This window comes from Candoia aspera, chromosome 5 (assembly GCF_035149785.1).
Source record: "Candoia aspera isolate rCanAsp1 chromosome 5, rCanAsp1.hap2, whole genome shotgun sequence".
NCBI classification, from domain to species: Eukaryota; Metazoa; Chordata; class Lepidosauria; order Squamata; family Boidae; genus Candoia; species Candoia aspera.
Window position 1 is genome coordinate 27199319 of NC_086157.1, and position 19571 is coordinate 27218889.

Genomic DNA, 19571 nt, shown 5'->3' on the forward strand with positions numbered 1-19571 from the left:
TAACAGCTTATATTCCAGATTCACCAACTTCACTGGAATAATTCTTTAAGAAAATGCTTCTACTATTCAGACAACTACACCTCATTATCTTACTCTTGGCAGCTATCATTTTGAAGACAGAAGATGGGATTTGCCAATGATGGGCTTTTGCTAAGGAAAGAAATACTGAAACTAGAGGGGATCCAGATTGGTTACATATTTGCAGATCAGTTGGTCTTTGTTGCAATGGACGTGGTAGAGGGAAAATGGTCAAGATCTTTCTATGTCTGAATCACACTGACCACAGTCATGGAACCTCCACTCACATATCTCAATTATCTATATTTTATTTTAAAGAACTTGGAGTCTCAATACCTTCTCCACTTAGTGGTGGGTTGATTAAATCTGTATTAATGTATTTAGCCAAAGGAAGTAGCAAAATAGGTCTGCTTTACAGTATAGTGACTGCACCCCTATATTAGAAAGTCCCTGCAAAGATAAAGCACACAGAAGTAAAGATTATACTCTAGTCCTGTTGCTAAGCCTACCAATTTTCTATTTCTTTGCAGAAAGTTTTTAGTACAGAAAAGTACCTACACATTTTATTCCAGCTGAAGTATGGCACAGTCCCTTCTATACTTATTTAGCTTTATAGGGAAGGGAAGTAAGAGGTGAATAAAACTGAATTAAATGCAAATTTCTGTTGGGATGAAATCAAACTGGGTTCTAAGTTGGACTACATTATTCCAGAGCTTGAAAATAAATCTGTGGTGTGTGCTGGAGAGAAGAAAACCCATTCACTAAGATACTTTAAAATTTTATACTTCCATATTGCAAATGTCAAGCAAAACCTTCTTGATAGTCTAAATAACAATGTCTTTGCACAGGTGTCTACTGAGATTGAAATTCTTCCAACTTACTTGGTTAAAAATAAATATCTAAGAACAACTATCAGTCACACAGGGATCTGCTGCAGTTTTTTAAAAAAAATCAGCCTTAAGACTTTCATCAAGCATCAAGTTGGCACTGACAGTATATCCATTCTGGATGGAAGATGGTGGAACAGAATGTAAAATATTTAGCACCAAAATGTCATTTTGTTAAAATAACTGCTGGAATTCTCACCACAGAGCAATGCGCTGTTCTGTGTCCTTTAGAAAGTTGGTGTGAAATTTGTGCAAAGGTTCAAAGTTTGAAAAGATGAGACTCTTCAGTGCTTCTGGCATGCAGTCATCTTTACTTACTGTGCTCTGGAACCACTAGAAAGACCAAGCAAAGAAATCAGGGAAGCTCTTAGGACCAAGGTTCCTAGTTAGGATATATACATGGGGGATTCAGACTGTACTTGCTTAGTGTCTCTCCTTACCAATAAATTAGTATTATAAAGTTAAACTTCAGTTTTTTGAGCTTATTGCCAATGGTACAGCTTCTTTCGTTTAAGAAACATGCTTCTACATTTAATATACCACAAGCTGAAGTTCTGCTGACTCAAAATAAGTGGGAAATACCTAGCTTCTCATTATTTTTTCATGTTCACCAGCAATTCTATCTTTGATAGATTTCTTTGTGTATGCTAGTGCATAAAACATTAAATTTCTTGAGTTGTAAGTCATTCTAAAACACCAAAGTTATTCAGAACCAACACAGGAATCATCAAACTATCCCCAGTCTTCTTTGTATGTATGAAAACTACTTAGTGGGATAGTTCCATTTTGTATTTGGAAAAGGAAATATTTCCATAGATGTTATTTAGAATATCCCCAACCAGTGTTCTTCATGGTACATCTAAGCATATCTTGAATTAATAATGCAGAGCTTTGAGTTCAAGTATCAAGGAACCTATAAACATTCACAATCTATGGGAAGTACTTCAGAAAAAATAATTCACTTTAGGATTCTACTGGGAAAGAGCTGCTGAGCAAACATATCAGTTAATTTGAGTGTTTTTACTCCGTGCAGCAAGATGCTGTAGACAAAACTGACAAGGCTATAGAATCCCAGTTTAAGTACAGCCTCTGTTGAATTCAGTTGTAGAAGGCTAAACATCCCCACTCTTGAAACACAGACAGATTGGGAGATGGTTGCTTAATCAGATTTTCTATTTATCAAGCAGGCATTGTTTGATTTCCTCACATTTCAAAATATAGCTGGAATTGATAGAACAGTAGATAATAAATGACAGTAGGAATGCTGTCCTGTAGATATATTGAAATGATGTGAGAATATATTTAGTACAAAGCATTAAAACTGCAACAAATAAAGATAACAAAACTAACTGAAATTAAATGGTCCATCTGTGCATTTTTTTAAAAAACCACAATTAAATGTTTGTCTTCTGCTACTTAGATGAAATTCCAATCTTATCAGAAACATTTTGTGATTGTATATGACTGTGAAAAAGGCCATGCTGGCTGGAGATAGTGGGAGATGTAGTAAAAGACAGGAAGACAGGTAATTAGGGAAAGATGGACTACATAATTTTGAATTTAAGGGGGAAAAAAGAAAAATACCGATGTGATGACTTCAAGATCTTTCAGGTAAGTTCGTTCTGTAGTGGAAACTTCTTTAGCAATGAAGTATGCCTTGTCAGTTGGGAACCTCTGAAAATAAGAAGAAGAAAAAATAGCTTTAATTTGAACTCAAATGCTCAAATTTGAACTCCTATAGTCAGGGAACTTTGGGTATTAAGAGTTGGATGCTGAAAGTTACAGAGAATTAATAAAAAATGACCAGTATGACCAAAGAGGAATAGCTTTATTCCAAAAATACAAAACTTACAAAACAGTTCTGGATTCAGAAGTGGGATGTGTGCATATGAGCAGAGGCAGCTCTGCCACCACTTCCAGGCTGTACTGCTTATGTAGCCTAGGATGGTGATGGATACTTTGCCAGTTTTTTCAGCATGACAGTTTTTAAACAGTCATCCAATGAAAGCAAAGAAAAATTGCTAGATGTCCTTTGCATACCAAATAGGTAGAGTCAACATCAGTACCTTTCTCCTGACCTCCTCTTCATCATCAGCCCGGACACCAGTCTGATCATTCAGCAAGGGACTGACCAACGGAGAAGCTTGCCTATTATCAGGACTCAAATTAGGAGACAAAGTTGCATTTGCTATGGCTGGTCCACCTTGAGAATTGATTGACAGTTCTGAAAGGTGAGGGCTGCCCGCAAGAGAGCCTGCTGAAGGAACAACACAATAAATTCAGAAAATTTTCATTTAGTAGATATGAAGATTAAATCCCCTCAACCCATTTAGATAGGTATGGTATCATCATGTTCAGTGGAGCCATTGCTATTTAAATGGCACAATCTTTTTGGATGGGTTCTCTGAGTAGTAGCATAATCTGTTCTGAGTACAGACAACTGGCTGGAATAAGTTCCACACTGCTTGTAGCAGTGGAAAAAATCTGTTTTATTATGTGCTGCTTTCTTAGCCCCTGATGAATTAAATGTAAGCAGCTCTAGGCATCATGAAGAAATAATTACGGAGAAGGTATAAGCTTTTCTTAGATCTCACACAACAAACACTTTGTGGTAAACAAGGAGGATACTACAGCTGTGCTCAGTAACCTTCTCCTACTCTGCTCCTTCTTCATGCATAGCAGGAAAAACAAAGCCTCCAGTTGTAGTTTTGAACAAACTAGTTTTATGTCCTGCTTCAATAAAACAATTGATTTGTTCCAATGTGCAAGCCAAAATTAATCTGCATTTTTCATATTGTGGTTTGTCAACTAATTAAAATGAGATCAAACCACGTTTTATATAATCAAATACAGTGGAAACTGTCGCTTACTCAAAAGCACAACTACTGTAGGTGATTTACACTACATCCTTTCTTTTGAAAAAGAAAGCAAAGACCCTTTCGCCTGTTTATCCTTACTTACCTGTAACTGACGTTATCAACTGCAAAATTCACATATATGGGTTATGCTCTTTTGCAGAGACCGTTCAGAAAGTTATATAGCTTACAGAATTCTTGGCAAAAGTCACCCCCTCCTTGTATGGCTCTCACAGGACCTCTTCCTAAGACGAGCATAGAAGGGAGCCAAGAAGGGAGTCAGGCAATTCATCAAGAAATGGAGTGGGAGGACAGACTGTGTGAATTCACAGAGGAGCAAAGAACCTCAGCTATAGGTTAGTAACCAGTTCACCACTGGGGTCTCTGTGAACATATGTGTGAGGAGCTTCTTTTATTACTTGGAGGGAGGATTATTTTTCCAAAGGCTGATTGGGTGCCACTAACCATTCTGAGAATTGTTGGGGGCAGAGATCACATCCTTTGGATGCAAAGCCAAAAGTAAGATGCCAGTCTCTTTGGAATGGCACCCTTTGGTTAATACAAAGGCAAGAGCTCTTTGGATATTGAAAGAATGAAGTGATTTCGCCATCAGGGTCAAAGGACTAGGGGAAAGGGGTAGGCAATAGAATGTCTGACACAAGAGGGCTGTCAAGACAGATTTTGGAAGAAAGGAAATGTCTAGTATAGTCCTATTAAGAATAAAGAAAGATGGAACTCTACATGTGGTACATAACTTTTCTGCTCACAAAACCTATGTTAAAAGTTACAAAAAATGAAGTCCATGATAGGAGATGAATAGGATCAGTAGCCATTGTCTTGAAATGATTTTACATCATCATAGACAGAACTCTGGGAAAAACTCCAGGCAGGGCAGATGGATAGAAGTGAACCAGGCCTCTCATGAAGGGAGATACCTTCCACTGAAGGGCAGAAGGAAGACAGCTGCGATCAGATTGAGCCCTGGGTGTTGAGACAGTTGGCTGAATCTATGTGGATCTTTCCAAGGACTTTGGTCAGAGGGGAATTGGTGATATAGGAGAGTTCCAAAGACATCACAGAGAGACTGGGGGATTGATTGTTCCCCTGCTCTAGAAGTTTAGGCATTAACAGTTGTCCAAAACAGACTGACTTTAGGTTGACCCAATGAGATTTAATGATGGTGGAGGGATACAGCCCCTATTCAATTATTGGTCAAGTGGGCATAGGTGAGCTGGTCAACTTGGACGCTTCTGTTCCCTGACATATTGTCCTAACAGCCAGGAACCACGCTGAGACAAGGAATAGGTCTCTAGTGTTTTATTACTGCTACATTAGACAGAAATCCTAACAAACTGAAGAAGTGTGGGAAAACTCAGACAGATAAACCCCAAAAGTCAAGGCGGGTCTGTTCTGTGTCTCTTTGAATGGCTGCTCAACTCCTCACTACTATGCATGCATTTTCCCCCCTGGATAGGGGCCCCCTCCTGCTCACCATCAGTGCTCACGACACATATGGGTTACCAGGATAGATATGGATCACAGGACACCATCTAATTCCAAGGAAGCAATCAGCATCCTTGAATGTTGCTTAAACTTGATAATGGATAAGAGAGAATAAGTTGGAATTAAATCTAGACAAAATAAAGATTCTATTGATAAAGGAGAAAGCTAGATTTGGGGTTAAGATGAATTATTTTGGATGGGACTGCATTCCTCCAGAAAGTGCAAGTTTGCCATTTTGAAATGCTTCTTTACCTCCATCTATCACAAGATTTGCTAACTGTTGCAAGGTACAAGGTTCATATGCCTGAAATTAAAGTGCCTGGTGTGCTTAAATTTAAAAAGGGCCTGCGTATTGGAGGCCCCACTCTTTCAGTATTTAGGAAAACAGCAAAGTTCCATTTCTTTTACCAAGCTTTTGTTAGTTGATTTTTGATTTTTGTATTGATTCTAATTTTGCATTAATTTTTATTATACTGTTCTTGTATTTTATCATTTGTATTTTTCAGCATTGTAAATCATTTTGAGTAATATACAAACAGAATTGTGGGATATGAACTTAATAAATCATCAAATAAATACACCAGAGACTTGCCTGCAATGTGAGATATAAAAGAGGTGTATTTATTTTGATTTATACCTGTACAATTCCCTGATAAAATCTGGACAATTTAACCACAGAATAATCTCTCAAAGTCTTGGAGTATCTTCCAAACTAGCAATAGTTCTAGGTCATTGACATGCCATAATACTTTCAGAACAGATTGTAGGTACATTATCCATCCAGACATAGAAGCATCAATGATGAGGATGTGCAGTGGGAAGCATGAAGGCTACACTTTCCATGAATTTTTTTTGTAAGTAGCCACTAGCAGATAGACTCCTAGATACAAAGTGAGGTGGAGAGATGTAACTACATAACATCTGAACCCGGAAAGACAATATATAAATACGTCTGGATCTGAAGATATGCAAAATAAATGAAGTTATGGTCACCGGGCAGCCTAATATCTGAGGAAAACATGGACTCTCATTCTCACTACTGAGGTGATCTTGCATGTGAGTGTCTCCATTATTTGTAGCTGTGGCAGTGGGATGAAGTCAATTTTATGATAGTATTAATTGTTGCATCTTAGAAACTGAGATCTCTCTAAAGCAGGAGAGCTTCACAAACAAGTTAAATTGGGAAAAATCCAATATAAGTATGAGCCTGTCATTCTTTTCTGGAAAGGTGACATATTTTGAATACAAGGTGGGAATGAATCCTTACTGACACATAGTCAATCAACCATTTTTGTAAAAGGCAGAACTTCTGGCATAATTCCAGAGCTGCTCAAGAACCAGGTGGGTGACTTGGTGATAAATCTGGGAAACAATTAGACAAAGGCCATAGGTCATTTGATATGAAGGTCCATGTAACTTGAAAGCAAAACAAGCAGTCCTTGAATAGAAGGTCTGGGTGAACATCATGATGAAAAACATCTGGATTCTCAGACTTGTTGCCTAAGGCTCTGATGCACAGACTACTTGGTATCAGCATCTGTTTAAAGCTTCTATCTCCATTTGGAAAAGAATGCACCAATTGGAAAACTGGTAAGTCTCTGGTAGAGGTAGAAGTGAGAACATGGATGGAAGAGAGAAGGGATGAAGTAAGGCTGTTACAGGCCTTATCTGTCTAGGATATTGCCACTTTAGCAGTAAACAAGCTATCTTCATTGAAAAGAAGGTCCTTGATCCAAGTATTGGCCTCTAGGACAAGCCCTTTAGAATGAAGTCACGATGAACTAATGATGAACCGCAACAGAAGACACTGTAATCTTAGCTATGGAATCAGCCGCATGGTGAGTCATATTAAGTTCCTGTTTAGCTAATGTTGCTAAACATGACATGACAATTTGATGACTGTCACTTGGGAAATGGGTAAGGATGGAGGCACCTTCATCCATAAAAAGTGATGATATTTCATTATTTCATTATTTATTCCTTATCGACAGTTATGTGGATAGACAGCACTTCTGAATAATTGAGTTTGTGCTAAAACTGTCCAACTTCCAGCCTTTCTTGTCTGTGGATATGGAAACTGATTCAGATGCCTCCACTATAAGGGCACTGAGAGGTGGATATTGAAATAACCATCAGCAGTTCTGTTCAACCCTAGAGATTCTCTACACAGTGAACTAGATGGCATAATGGATACTTTAGCCCAGGGATCTCTTCCTACCTTCAGCAAGATTGGGAGTATGGGAATGAGGATTGGAAAAGCAGTAGCATCTTGTACCAGCTGTTAAAACAATGTGACTGCACATTGAGGTAATTGTTGAACTTTTAGTCTAAGAGACTCCATTAATCAACAAATGTGGTCACTAAAGGAACAAGTTTTTCAGGAGAAGAAACAGTTGCCTGAACACCACTGTGAGCATCGGGTGGAAAAATACTGAACGAAGGGACACTGGAGACGTAATTATCCCTTTCTGAGATTATCCTTACACAATAGTAAATTGAGTTGATCCCAAGGATCAATTGCAGTTGCAATGTTCTGGTGATGAGAAGCATCAGAAACCTTAAAGTTTAGGCCACAACAAAACAAAATAAAATAATTGAAGCAAAAGAAGGGAAAAAATTAGGAGATCAGAAAATGAATTGCTATCAGAGAGAAACTGAGATCCAGTAGGAGCCATGTCTACGCAAGTGAAGTACAGAGGAGGACAAAATGCCTGCAAAACATTACGTAAGCACCACCCATGTGTGTGAATCAAAGGCACCATGATGGAGAATATTATGTCAAGGTATGGGATCTGTCCTAGGGTATCTGGTTGTGGAAATTTGGTATAATCTAATTGAGTAACACCACTTAAAAAAATTGATTTACAAGCAACAAAAGTCAAATTGTGCTACAAATGTGATTACCATTACCATCAGTTAATAATTACCATCTAATTTTTACCATCCAGAGGAACAACTACTGTGAGGATTTATTCATCCACCATACCCCTATCATTACATGCATAGTAAGGTAGGCGCAGGCAAACCTGCACACTTCCATCCGCTTCACATGTTTCCCTTCTCACCTGACCCATTCCTGGAAAAGTGGGTAAGTGAAGTCATACGATTAGGGAAGTCCCATATTTAGATAAAATGGGGTACACAATTTCAACCACTCCTCCTTATAATTCCTAGAAGCAACCTAATGGCTGACTATGGGTGTAAAGTTGTGTGGGTAGGGTAGTTGCAATCACATGCAAAGAGTATCCTGCTGTTCATTTTCTCAGAGCTCTATCTTCAGTTTTTAATACCTAAAACAAAAAGGGCATTACTGGTTTGTTTGTTTTTTACCCTCTTACTAATGCAGCTTGTCATTTGTACTGCCCAGGGTGCTAATGAAAAGACAGTGACTAGGGGAAAGAAGCAATTTGCTATGTCAAAAGTCACATCTAGAACAGATGGAGAAAACTACTTCAGGCCCTCTGGCTACATCCAAGAAAATTAAGTACAGTATACCTTGATGTGTCGCTCCTTTGATTGTTTGGGATAGAAACGCTAGCATTGCAATAATAGAAAATGCATTATTTCAAAGCTTGTAATAGGACAGTTTTAAATTTTTAGTTTTGTTAACAAGTGCCCAACAGTACAGTTTTATGGCTATGTGAAATACAACAGTGAAAAAAGTTTCAGTTTCTATTCCCTTTTCTTAGAAGGCAAGTAGGTTACAGATTCTGTAAAGGCACAGCATAAAAATCTATGGAGGTTATTATAATGACACCAGTCATTTTGTTAGATCTCCTTTCATTATTTCCCATACTTTCCAAAGGATTTTAATTTAGAAAAGTGGAGATGCTGTCAGCTAGGCAGTTAAGAACCAAAGCTAAAATGCAAGTGAAATTCCTGTAATGTTTCATGCTGAAATAAGTGTCTCTTTGTTGAAAATAAAGTTAGAATTTTAATTTGCATCTGAGCTTGGAAACTAGGAAAATGTAGCATAACAGCAAAACATGGGAGCAGGGGATCAATTTATTTTTTAGTAATACATGGAACCTCTTTAAACAAATCAACAAGATTCATATTCATCCCATTATCTTTTCCAGCATCAAATCAAACCATGATTAAAATGAGAGACTTGCCTGCATTAAAGATTTTTGCTCTTAATGTGCTAAAAATCTGACAGAAAAGCCACAGCTTGTTACACAAATGTCAATTTTATTGACACTAGTACACAACCTCATACAATATTTTCAAAGTAGAGTGAATCCACATAGAAGAAAAAAAGAGAAGAAAGGATTTCTATTCATAAAAAGATACTTTCTAAATTTATAACTGGTACATATTCAAACTACATTTACAAGCCCTATAAAATGATGGTCTCATTTTAAATATGAAAGAAAAAATGCAAGAATTCTGGCACTGTATCGATCTCATTACAGGAGGGGAACATCACATCTGGGTATGAGAACCTATCCAGATCCCAAGCATCTGGAGCCGAAATCTCAAAGCTTTACAGACTTGCCAGAGAAAATTTTAAACGATGGCAGATAGACATTATTAATATTATTTTCTATTTATCCGGGAAGTGGTTAACAGAAGGGAGGACACACCGCAAGCTTGTTTGGAGGCTGTGGTACCACACAGAATCACGTATAGGGCTCTTGGGATCACTTTCAGATTCATCACCCTGTTGGGGCTGCATAGGGGCCCCACATAAAAGAATCCAAAGTGCCCCAGGGAGCTAAGGAACGCATCACCCCAGACAAAGTAAAGGAATGTTTCTCAACCTTGGCGACTTTTAAGATGTGTGGACTTCAACTCCCACAATTCCCCAGCCAGCATGGGGAATTCTGGGAGTTGAAATCCACACATCTTAAAGTTGTCAAGGTTGAGAAACACTGAAGTAAAGAAAGAATTGACATTAAGAACGTATCTGGATTAAACTCTCTGAGAGTTGGGAGGCTCTGTAGCAATAGAGCAATGATGGCTCAATTCCATGGATTGCTTTTGATTAAGAGTTCAGTAAACATCAGGTGTATCTAGAGGCTTTATACAATATTGATCACTTACCAAAATATCTGGGAATCAAGAGATCATGAGTAAAATATACTCAAGACCAAAAGATAACAGCTTTAATAGATTTAAGTTCATTTTTTTTCTTTTCTAAATATGCATGGCAAGCAAAATTATTATTTTGTACCTTGCAGGCCAAATAAGCGTGTTTCTTTGTACTTATCAAAATGATCATGCATAGCAGTTTTTTCCATTTTGCTTCTAAGAAAACCCTAGCATTTGAAAGGGAGAAAGCTCCTATGTTTAACAAGGAGTTTGTCAGGATTTTTTGTTTTGAATAGCTCCTATGAGGAATGATCTTCATGTAAAGAACTGATAATGCAAAACATGATTATATTATCATAACCTGAAGGTGTGAAACACTTACTATGCTCTGCATATTTTTATGCACAAATACATCTTTCTATAGAAAACAAATGAAATTTAAGGAGGCCCCAAGAACCACACATAGATTTTAAATTGGTATCATGTGCATTGTTTTCCCTGTAAGCAATGCAGAGAACTTATTGTTAATAAATCATTGCACTCATATGTTTCTGCCCTAAGACTTCGCTATAGTAGTAAAAACTCTGCTAATGCCTTTAAGGGTTTGCATCATTATATAAATTAACATTTAACCTTAAACAGTTAATACTATTAACCTACATGTAATTTACTCACAGGACCGAAGACGTTTCATTGCTTGGTGCCTGTACAACAAAGCCTTTCCCAAAATCAGATGTCCAGAAGAATATAGCAGATAATGGTTAACACATGATTCCCTAGCAGAATTCTTAGCAAGTGTATTAAAGGTTAAGCTTTCCTTTAGACTTCTAGATGTCATTGAAAGAAAGCACTGCTGAGCATTCCTAGATTATGCTACTACAGATCTCATAAATATTTATCAATATTTCAAATTTTACTTGATACGAGCTCAAGTGAGAAATGCAAATGCATTTCATGTTCCTTATGTTTTTAAATAGCAAATGAAGAAGTAATTTGCTGCCAATCAAACAGCTTATTGGTGCTGTGATCTGAAAATAAGCTGTGTTTTTATGATGCCGTGTACCATCAATACTTTCTTTTCCCCAATCAATGTTTGAAACTTCTATGCATGGGAAGGTAAAACCAAGGTTACACAGATTTGACATTATGGCTTTGGAAAGCATTTGAAAGAGGTTAAAACAGCCATGTTTTTGCAACTTTGTATGTCTGTTTCAGAAGCTGCATGTGTATGAAGTATGGTGATTTAACCATTTGAAGAGAAGTGCTTTAATTGTGCTCAAAAACATTTTAAAAGCTTTGCACAGGCCTATTAAGTAGAGCTATTTTCAATTGACAAACAACCCGAACCAAACCCAAAACTTTTGTTAGCTGTTGTAAACAGACATCTTTGAAGATGAGTGGAAAGCAGACATATTCAACTAAGAATGTATTAGAAAATGCAGAGGCAAAATCAGTGCTCATAACCTGGCACCTTTGATGGTTTTGATTATAAGCCTGTAGTAAATTCTAAGTGCAGTGTTGTTGTTATTATTGAATCTTTTCCCAATTCAATTATAAAAGAAATAAGTATGGTTGCATGGGGGGATAAAAAGGGCTGTAGACACTAAGAAATGAATATTTGTATTCTGCCCTTGAATTGGAAAGATGTAATATATCTTCCCATTGAGAAAAATGTAATATCCACTTTGGGAGAATCAGCAGTTGGGAGGTAGGGAACACCACTCATGTTTCCTTTTTACCACTTCAAAAAGAAATTAGCTTCAATTTGGGCAAGACTATTACATTGTTAAAGGAGAGGAATAAAATTTTCTGACAATTATTATTATTATTATTATTATTTTCCTGCTCTGGAAAAGATACAGTGTATTACCCACAGGGAAAGGGGGAAGGGAGAAAAGGTTGGATTCCTAAGCTCAAAAAGGATAACCATGATAATGGTGATGGTGAATGATATGTGAATTTGGAGGATCATACCAAGAACGTGGACCCCATACTTGGGTCAAGCTGTTCAGCCAATAACTTGAGAGCACAATAAGCAAGGGAGAGTTTTAAAGCAAGATACCAGCTGGAAAGGGGAAAGAGCCTTTAGTACAAGTAACAGAAAGCAAAACAAATTTCAGATCATGCATATATAAGTGAATAAATAGCTTTGGCTTGACATGCTTACAAACAGTCACCAAATTCATAACCAGGTTTAGCAGCCAGTAACACCACCTCTTGCATACAAATTTCAGGGTAAAGTGATATAAAATAGAATTAAACAGTGGCAAGTACAAAACTGAACAGTAACTGCAGCAGTTAGCGAATAATTGAACACTTTTGACAGAAAAAACAACAGGGCATTGCAAACTTTCTAATAGCAGAATAGGATGCATGAATTTAAAAGAACAAGGTGTTGCTCTTTTCTATCTTTATTTTTTTCTACCGCTGGGAAAAAGAGGAAAAAAGACGACCTTTTCTTTAAGCATAATTTTTTAATTAAATATGCATTAAACAGTGCTTAATGTAATTGTCTATGCATGTTGGACTATGGACCCAATCCATGGCAAGCTCAGCCTAAAAGTACTGTCTATCTTGGCTTAACATCTCTCAATAAAGCAGTGTCACCGTTTAAGAGAAGTTTTGCATTTAGAATAATTTTTAAATTATTCTTAATGCTTCTTTTATCAAGTAATGAAGGGCCAAGTGGTCTATATAGTTATCCTGTGGTTCCCAATATGTGTAGGAGGTCACTATTGCTCATATCTTTTTTCATATTTGTTTTTATTTTTGAGTTTTGCAAAGTTCAGAAAATGCAGAATTTTATAGATGAATCAAAATAAAAGGAAGTCGTTTCATTCTGCATTATTTCTCCTTCTAGGAAAGGGATATTGGGGAGTGTAATAAACAATGCAAAGAAGGTAAGATACACCATGCTTTTTTAGTATAAAGATAGAATAGTGCAAAAAAGCCTTTTCCTTCCATAGAGGCACATGCTGATAAAACAATGCATACAGTGAAATAACTAAAAAAAGCTTTATAACCTCGTTAAACAAATGACAAGAATGAGTATGAAAATCCCAGCAATTTTTAAACCGATCTTACATGTTAGACTTATATTTAGAATTTGTAATACAATCAGAAAAGAGATGGATGATAGAAATAAAGCAGTAATTTTTATCTTAGGTTTTGTTAGTTGCTCAATATTCAACAAAAAAGAAGATGAGCAATATAAGAAATTCTAGTAAGAACAAAAGCTCTAATACGGTGGGTGCTTCACATTTTATTCTTTTGAAGCCAAAGATCAATATTACCCACACTGGAATTTCAGCATTGAGACGTAAAGGTATGAATGATGATACTTCACTTCTAATGTAGATATGTAGATAAAACAGGAGTTTTGTTCTTCCTGTTTTGAAAAGTGATACAATAAATTTGGTTTAACTGATAATGTTTTATGGGGGGAGGGCAGAATTGGGGAGGAACAGTGCCAGAGAGTTGCTTTGGGAAGAATATTGACAAATAAATAAATAAATAGTAAGTGATCTCACTGTGGTAGATGTATAAACTTTTTCTGCCCAAACCAGAAAGTCTGAACACATTGATTTTATTCAGAATAGCCCTAAATTTAAAATATGTTTTCATTTTATCCTTTATAAAAGCTACTATATTCACACATCCATTTAATAATGGTTGGTGTTTGAGTAGGAACAATTAAAATCCGTGGTACATGTGGAGGAGAAGCCCTCCAAATAAATGAATAATATAGTACCTTAATTCTTATTACTACATGGATTAAACATGTGTAACATTTTAAGTTGAAAAAAAAGGAAGGGCAGCCATGAAAAAAATTCTCTGATTGGGAAATAAACATGCAGGCAACAGTTTATTCACGGATCACCAAGCATGTCAAGAGACTGGAAATAATGATATTCTTGAAAAATCATTTTTAGTTGGGAGTCATTTCATATATTCCATAGAAGCAGCAAAAGGAGATTATGTATTCTGGAGGAATACAGAAATGCATTTTTCCTCTGGAATATATATACAGTACATCAATCATTTTCACAAAAAAATCAGGAAGAATGAGGATAGAACTGCTGTTTCCATGGATGATCAACGTGAACATTTTGTTTAATTTTTTTCTTACTTTAAAATATATTTTTATCACTTTATTAGGGAATTTCAATAACATATTAATCCACCACAGAAACCCAACAAGTGTAGACAAAGAAATGGCCATGAATCTCTAATTTTTATATTTTTGAGTCACAGTTAGAAATCTAATGAGTGTCTCTTGATACAGTTCATAATTTTATGCTAGCAATAATGTTTAATGTGATTTAAAGAAACTTAGATCTGATAAGACCACTGTCTCTTTTTTACATTCAAGTACTCATGTCTGTCACAGGCATCACTTCTACAAGTATTATGCCAAAGAAGTCCTGGATATTTATGGCATCATTCATTCGTTACAAAATGCCAGACTTTTTTTCATACATGCTTACCTAGACACGAGCTGGTATGTCAGAAACCCAAGTTAAAAAAAAAGTAGGATGAAAAATAATAAATTGATGTTAACATAGGGTGGGAAGGCATACACATACACATATACCCAACATACACACCAGTATTTGTTGGAATTAAGAACATTTGACTGGAGAATATAGGTGAATTATTATTATTGTGCACATTCATCTGAAATAACGAAGCAAGTGTATTTACTTCAAACACAAAAAGGGTGCTGTTTAAGTTTATATCAGAAGACTCTGTTTTGCACTCTGAATACAAAATGCCTATCGCGTGGAAAATATGCATGGCTGGCATTTATATGATCAAGCTGGCCTGAATACTGAATTACATGTAAAATCCCATATATTTCTTAACATTTCTTACAATGTTTAGTAAATGTATGCAACTGCTGCTGCTTATTAACATTCTCCAGTCAGATAAAATTAACTATTAGATATATATTTCATAGATCAACTGCCAGTTGTAATTAATGAAACATAAGATGTGGGATTTTTTTTTCCTAAAAAGAAAATTAGACACTTGAAAATGCTTGGAGAAATAATTGAAGCAACTAGTGCTAATATGAATCCTTAATCCACCAAAGTTTGCAATACAAGACACTTGATCTACACTTCTACAATGAATTTTTGTTTAGGTATACTTTAAAGCAACCATTTAGCAATAAGCAACCAATTAAAGGCAATAATTTGACGAACTATTCTAAGCCCCAAATCTGATCACCTTCTCTCAACAATGCGAAATAAAATCTTTACCTGCTATTTTCTAACCACGGAGTTGCAGATTTGCCTACATATTTTCTTGTTGTCTACCATCTAAACAAGTATCTGAACTGTATGCCAATAAGGTAAGTAACAATCCTAAGCAGTTACTAGGGTAGAAAAAAAGAACAGATTAAGTCTGAGCACGTCAAATGTTCCTATGTATATAGGAAGCTGGGCAGCATGCGGTAAAATTCTTTTCAAAAGCTAATCCTTTGAGATTTTTACAGAAATCTGAAAATCTGAGTTTCCTCTTGGCCTGCATAACTACAGAGATAATTTTTCTTAAGGAACATCAACATTTCTGATGCTGGCTGAAACAGATATAAGCTGTAGTTCGACAGGAGATCCCCAGATGGTGGGGAAGATTGCTTTAGTGCAAAAAGGTTGCCTCTCCTAAGAATAGTTAAAACATTACCACACTTGGCATCTACAGACTGAGTTCAATCCAAATATTTATACAGATTTACCCTTACTATTTCTTATTTGAAGGCATCAGAAGTAGTTATCAACATTTCCTGATGTTGTTCTATAAACACAAAAAGCCATTAAAGCTCAGCTTTAAAAAATAGTTCTGAAAATGTTTAGAATCAACTACATGCAGCAAAAATCTGCTAATTCCATTTCTTATTTCTGATACCTTTCCTTCAGTATTACCCCACATTTCATAATATGGCAAAGCTATTGGGCAGGTAATAAACATTTTATTCTGCCCAGGTATAATTTTTTATATCAAGGAAGTTCCTCTAAATTCAGGGATTCATTTAAAATGCTGTTCATTTAATGAACTCCTTCTGAATGTTTATACTCCCACATCCGAGATTTGTTAAATCATTCAGTGTGATTTGGAAGAATAATATTTTATACCTTGACAAATATGCAAGCATGCAGACTGGCCATGACACAGAGCCTTTCACAAACCAAGCCATTATGCTAACTAGATATAGGATGGTGAAGAATTTCAACCAACTGATTGACTCTATTGCTTTTCTCCTGAAAGGATTGGATTATGGTATGAAGCATGTGTATAGAAGCTGTACGCATATGGTTCATATGGTTCCCTGAAAATTATTTCCATGTTTTCAACCCCATCTGAATCCTAGCTTAACTACTGCTGAGAAATTTGCAGAATCAATTATGCCGAGTCTAATTTTGTAACAAAATTCTAAAAATCATAATTATGCTTAACTGAGGCCTTTCAAATAATTGCTCTGGTCTTCCATTTTTTCTCTTTCTTCAGTATTTCCAAACAGAAATGTTAAATGTTTAGAATAAAAACTTGCCATTTATAATACTTCAGATACATATGAATAATGCTGATGGGTAAAATATTGCATTAGTTCTTATAAAGAGGCATAATCAAACTCTGTAAAAAGTATTTGCTTAAATATCAAATTTCTTTCATTTTGATTGCAGTATAAAACTTTAAACAGAGGCACTGAATAGTAAGTTCTCTCTCAGTAGGAGAGAAATGCGTATTTGTATCATACGTTGTTTTACAAACAGCAATGGCTGCAGCCCTAAACACATCTACTTGGGGATAAATCCTATTTAAAAAAGTGGGAGTTATTTCTAAATAAGAACCCACAGAACCGATCTGCAAGTCATCTCTTTCTTTGTCTATCCTGCCTACACTTCATTAAGTACATCATTTATACCAAGAATATAGTTCTTTCCCTTAATGAAAAGTCTACTTCCAAGATTATTTTGTCTTTCAAAAACAAATAAACAACATGCCACCATTAGATTTTACTATAAACTACCATTATCACCACCACAAACTCTTCATCTATCATCTCATTAAGGTCATTCTATATTTTAAAGGTCAACATGTTTTTTCTTGATAATCAGATAACAACACAATATCCTCTATATACCTTGGACCACAATTCCAGTCAAAGTTCATACTCATAGTGAGTCTCTTATTGAGAAAGAGAATACATCTGTAAATGCCAAGCTGTGGAAGGCTACTCTAACAATGACTTGACTGGACTAGTCCTTCGCCTCTTCTTAGAAAGACTGTCCAAGATTCTCAACAACTGAAGACATGAGCAACCTCTTCATCACTGAAATCCAAAGATACATCTTCAGCTTCTTCACCTAATTGAAGGCTGCCAAAGGGATACTTATTCCTAGACCTTGGAGATGAGTTCAGCACTATGGGATTACTAAACACAAGAGGATGTGTGAAAGAATGAACTATTTCTGAATCTGAGTCACTAGACTCTGTTCCACTGCTCGTAGAACCTTCGGTCATTTGTATAGTAGACATATGGTCCATCATGCCCCTAGCATATAAGGACTGCATAATGGGACTTTGTTTTGATTGCGCAGTTGCTGGCACACCATTTGCCATACTTCTGCCTTCTAAAGGGACCATTTTAACCATTTGCCTTTTACAAAACCTTTCTGATGTATATTCTTGACCTGGTGTTGAAGATACTTGGCTCAAAATAAATGGATCTGTTTCAGATCTGTTACAAGCATTCTTAAACATTTGCAGATGTGGTCTTTGCAAAACTGGGGAAAATCTGCTATAATTATGGCAGCTAAAAGCATGTCCATCATTATTTCTCCTCCTATTCCTACATTCATGACTCCCTTCAGAGGTACAGTTTTGAGAACCTGGACTACCAATACTCATGCGGGGACTCGATCCTTTGCTACTAGAATGCAAGGGAGTGGCTAGTGGACTACGGATATCTGGGCCACTAAACATTTCTTCAACCAGTGTACTGTGCCGTGGGAATCTGAGATTCTCACCAACGGAGAAGGACATAGTACTAGGGCTGCCATCAGTGCAGTCTTCCATGACATTGTAGGATGCCTTTATAGGGGAGGTAGGGGATTCCCTATACCTATTTTTATTATGATTTTCACCTCTACAGTCAACATAGACCCCACTGGTTAAATCACCCTCATAATTGTCATTTGTTTGGGAATGTGACTGACTCATTTGCCCTCTGAGAAGATCATACTCGCTATCTACATCACTGCAGTCAATAAAAGGTATTGATGTGCTACTGCCACGAGTAGCTCGGGATGCAGGACCTGTGCTTGGCTGCTGCGTCTGAGATCTGCTTAGTTGTGACCTGTCCTTTATGACCTCCTCTTCTTCCTCCATTGTTGCCATTGTAGTACCATCTGTCCCCTGGCCTTCCTTGGGGCTTTTTTTCAGGGAAGGAGTTGTGCGTGGTCCACCATCTTCCACTGAAATGTTTAATTCCTTTCCCTGTTGGCAGCTTTGCACAATCAGGGAATCAGCACCATCTCCGTAGGAAAAACTGCAACTCTGGAAAGAGAAGGGAAGAAATGCGATAGAGGAGGCAACAAATTATCATTCATCTTTATCGCAACTGTTTTATGAATTCATCATAAATAGGACTCTATTCAGTCTAGAAACTCTTTGCTTTCGGCTGCCTCTATTAATACCACCTTTGATATTACTTATCGGTGTTCATTCCTTAGTGTTTCTTTATGTAAAATCATCATCCTTTCTCTAAAATACTGGAAGAATTTAACTCTGATCAAATTATATCAAAGATTAATGCAGATTAAATACAGCAAAGAATAATAATTTAATCATGTAATTTACTGCTGCAATATAAAGCTATAGCCAGCTTCGCTCTAAAAAAAAATCAGAAAAACTTATAGCAGGTAAGAATATCCAAAACTATTAGCAGCAATGGCTTTATATTAATCCAGAGCAGAGGCAATAGGTCTCACACCATCACTGGAGCATGAATGGGAAAATGCAACCTCACACACATCCTAGTTGTGGGCTTTAGGAGTGTCCCTTGGATCAGGCAAAGGACAAACGTGAAAGCAGATGAGGATAACTCATAACACTGACCGAAAACACCAGTAGGGCAAATGGCTCAACCCATCCCAGTTCAAATCAGAGCCTCCCATGAAGCTGCAAAGGGTAACACCATAACAGCCTTTTTTTTAAAAAAACTGCTTCCATAAAATTGCATGGCATGGAAGGGAATGAAGGGGGTTGG

At 36.5% G+C, this 19571-nt stretch overlaps 1 protein-coding gene across 7 annotated transcripts in view; it reads right to left on the reverse strand.

The window, feature by feature from the left end:
- The window catches only part of FARP1 (FERM, ARH/RhoGEF and pleckstrin domain protein 1), a 164678-nt gene that overhangs the window by 32015 nt on the left and 113092 nt on the right, over positions 1–19571 (reverse strand). For 5 of the 7 annotated variants that reach the window (XR_010068051.1, XM_063304828.1, XM_063304825.1 and 2 more), the window contains exons 13-16: positions 18619–18859; positions 2972–3162; positions 2490–2579; positions 1105–1238 (exon numbers count right to left, since the gene is read on the reverse strand). Coding sequence is in view for 6 of the 7 variants with exons in the window: in XM_063304828.1 (XP_063160898.1) it covers positions 1105–1238; positions 2490–2579; positions 2972–3162; positions 18619–18859 (656 nt within the window). In the remaining variant the exon portion in view is untranslated. The remainder of the gene's footprint in view (positions 1–1104; positions 1239–2489; positions 2580–2971; positions 3163–18618; positions 18860–19571) is intronic. The other 2 variants (XM_063304827.1, XM_063304824.1) reach the window with 1 other exon arrangement.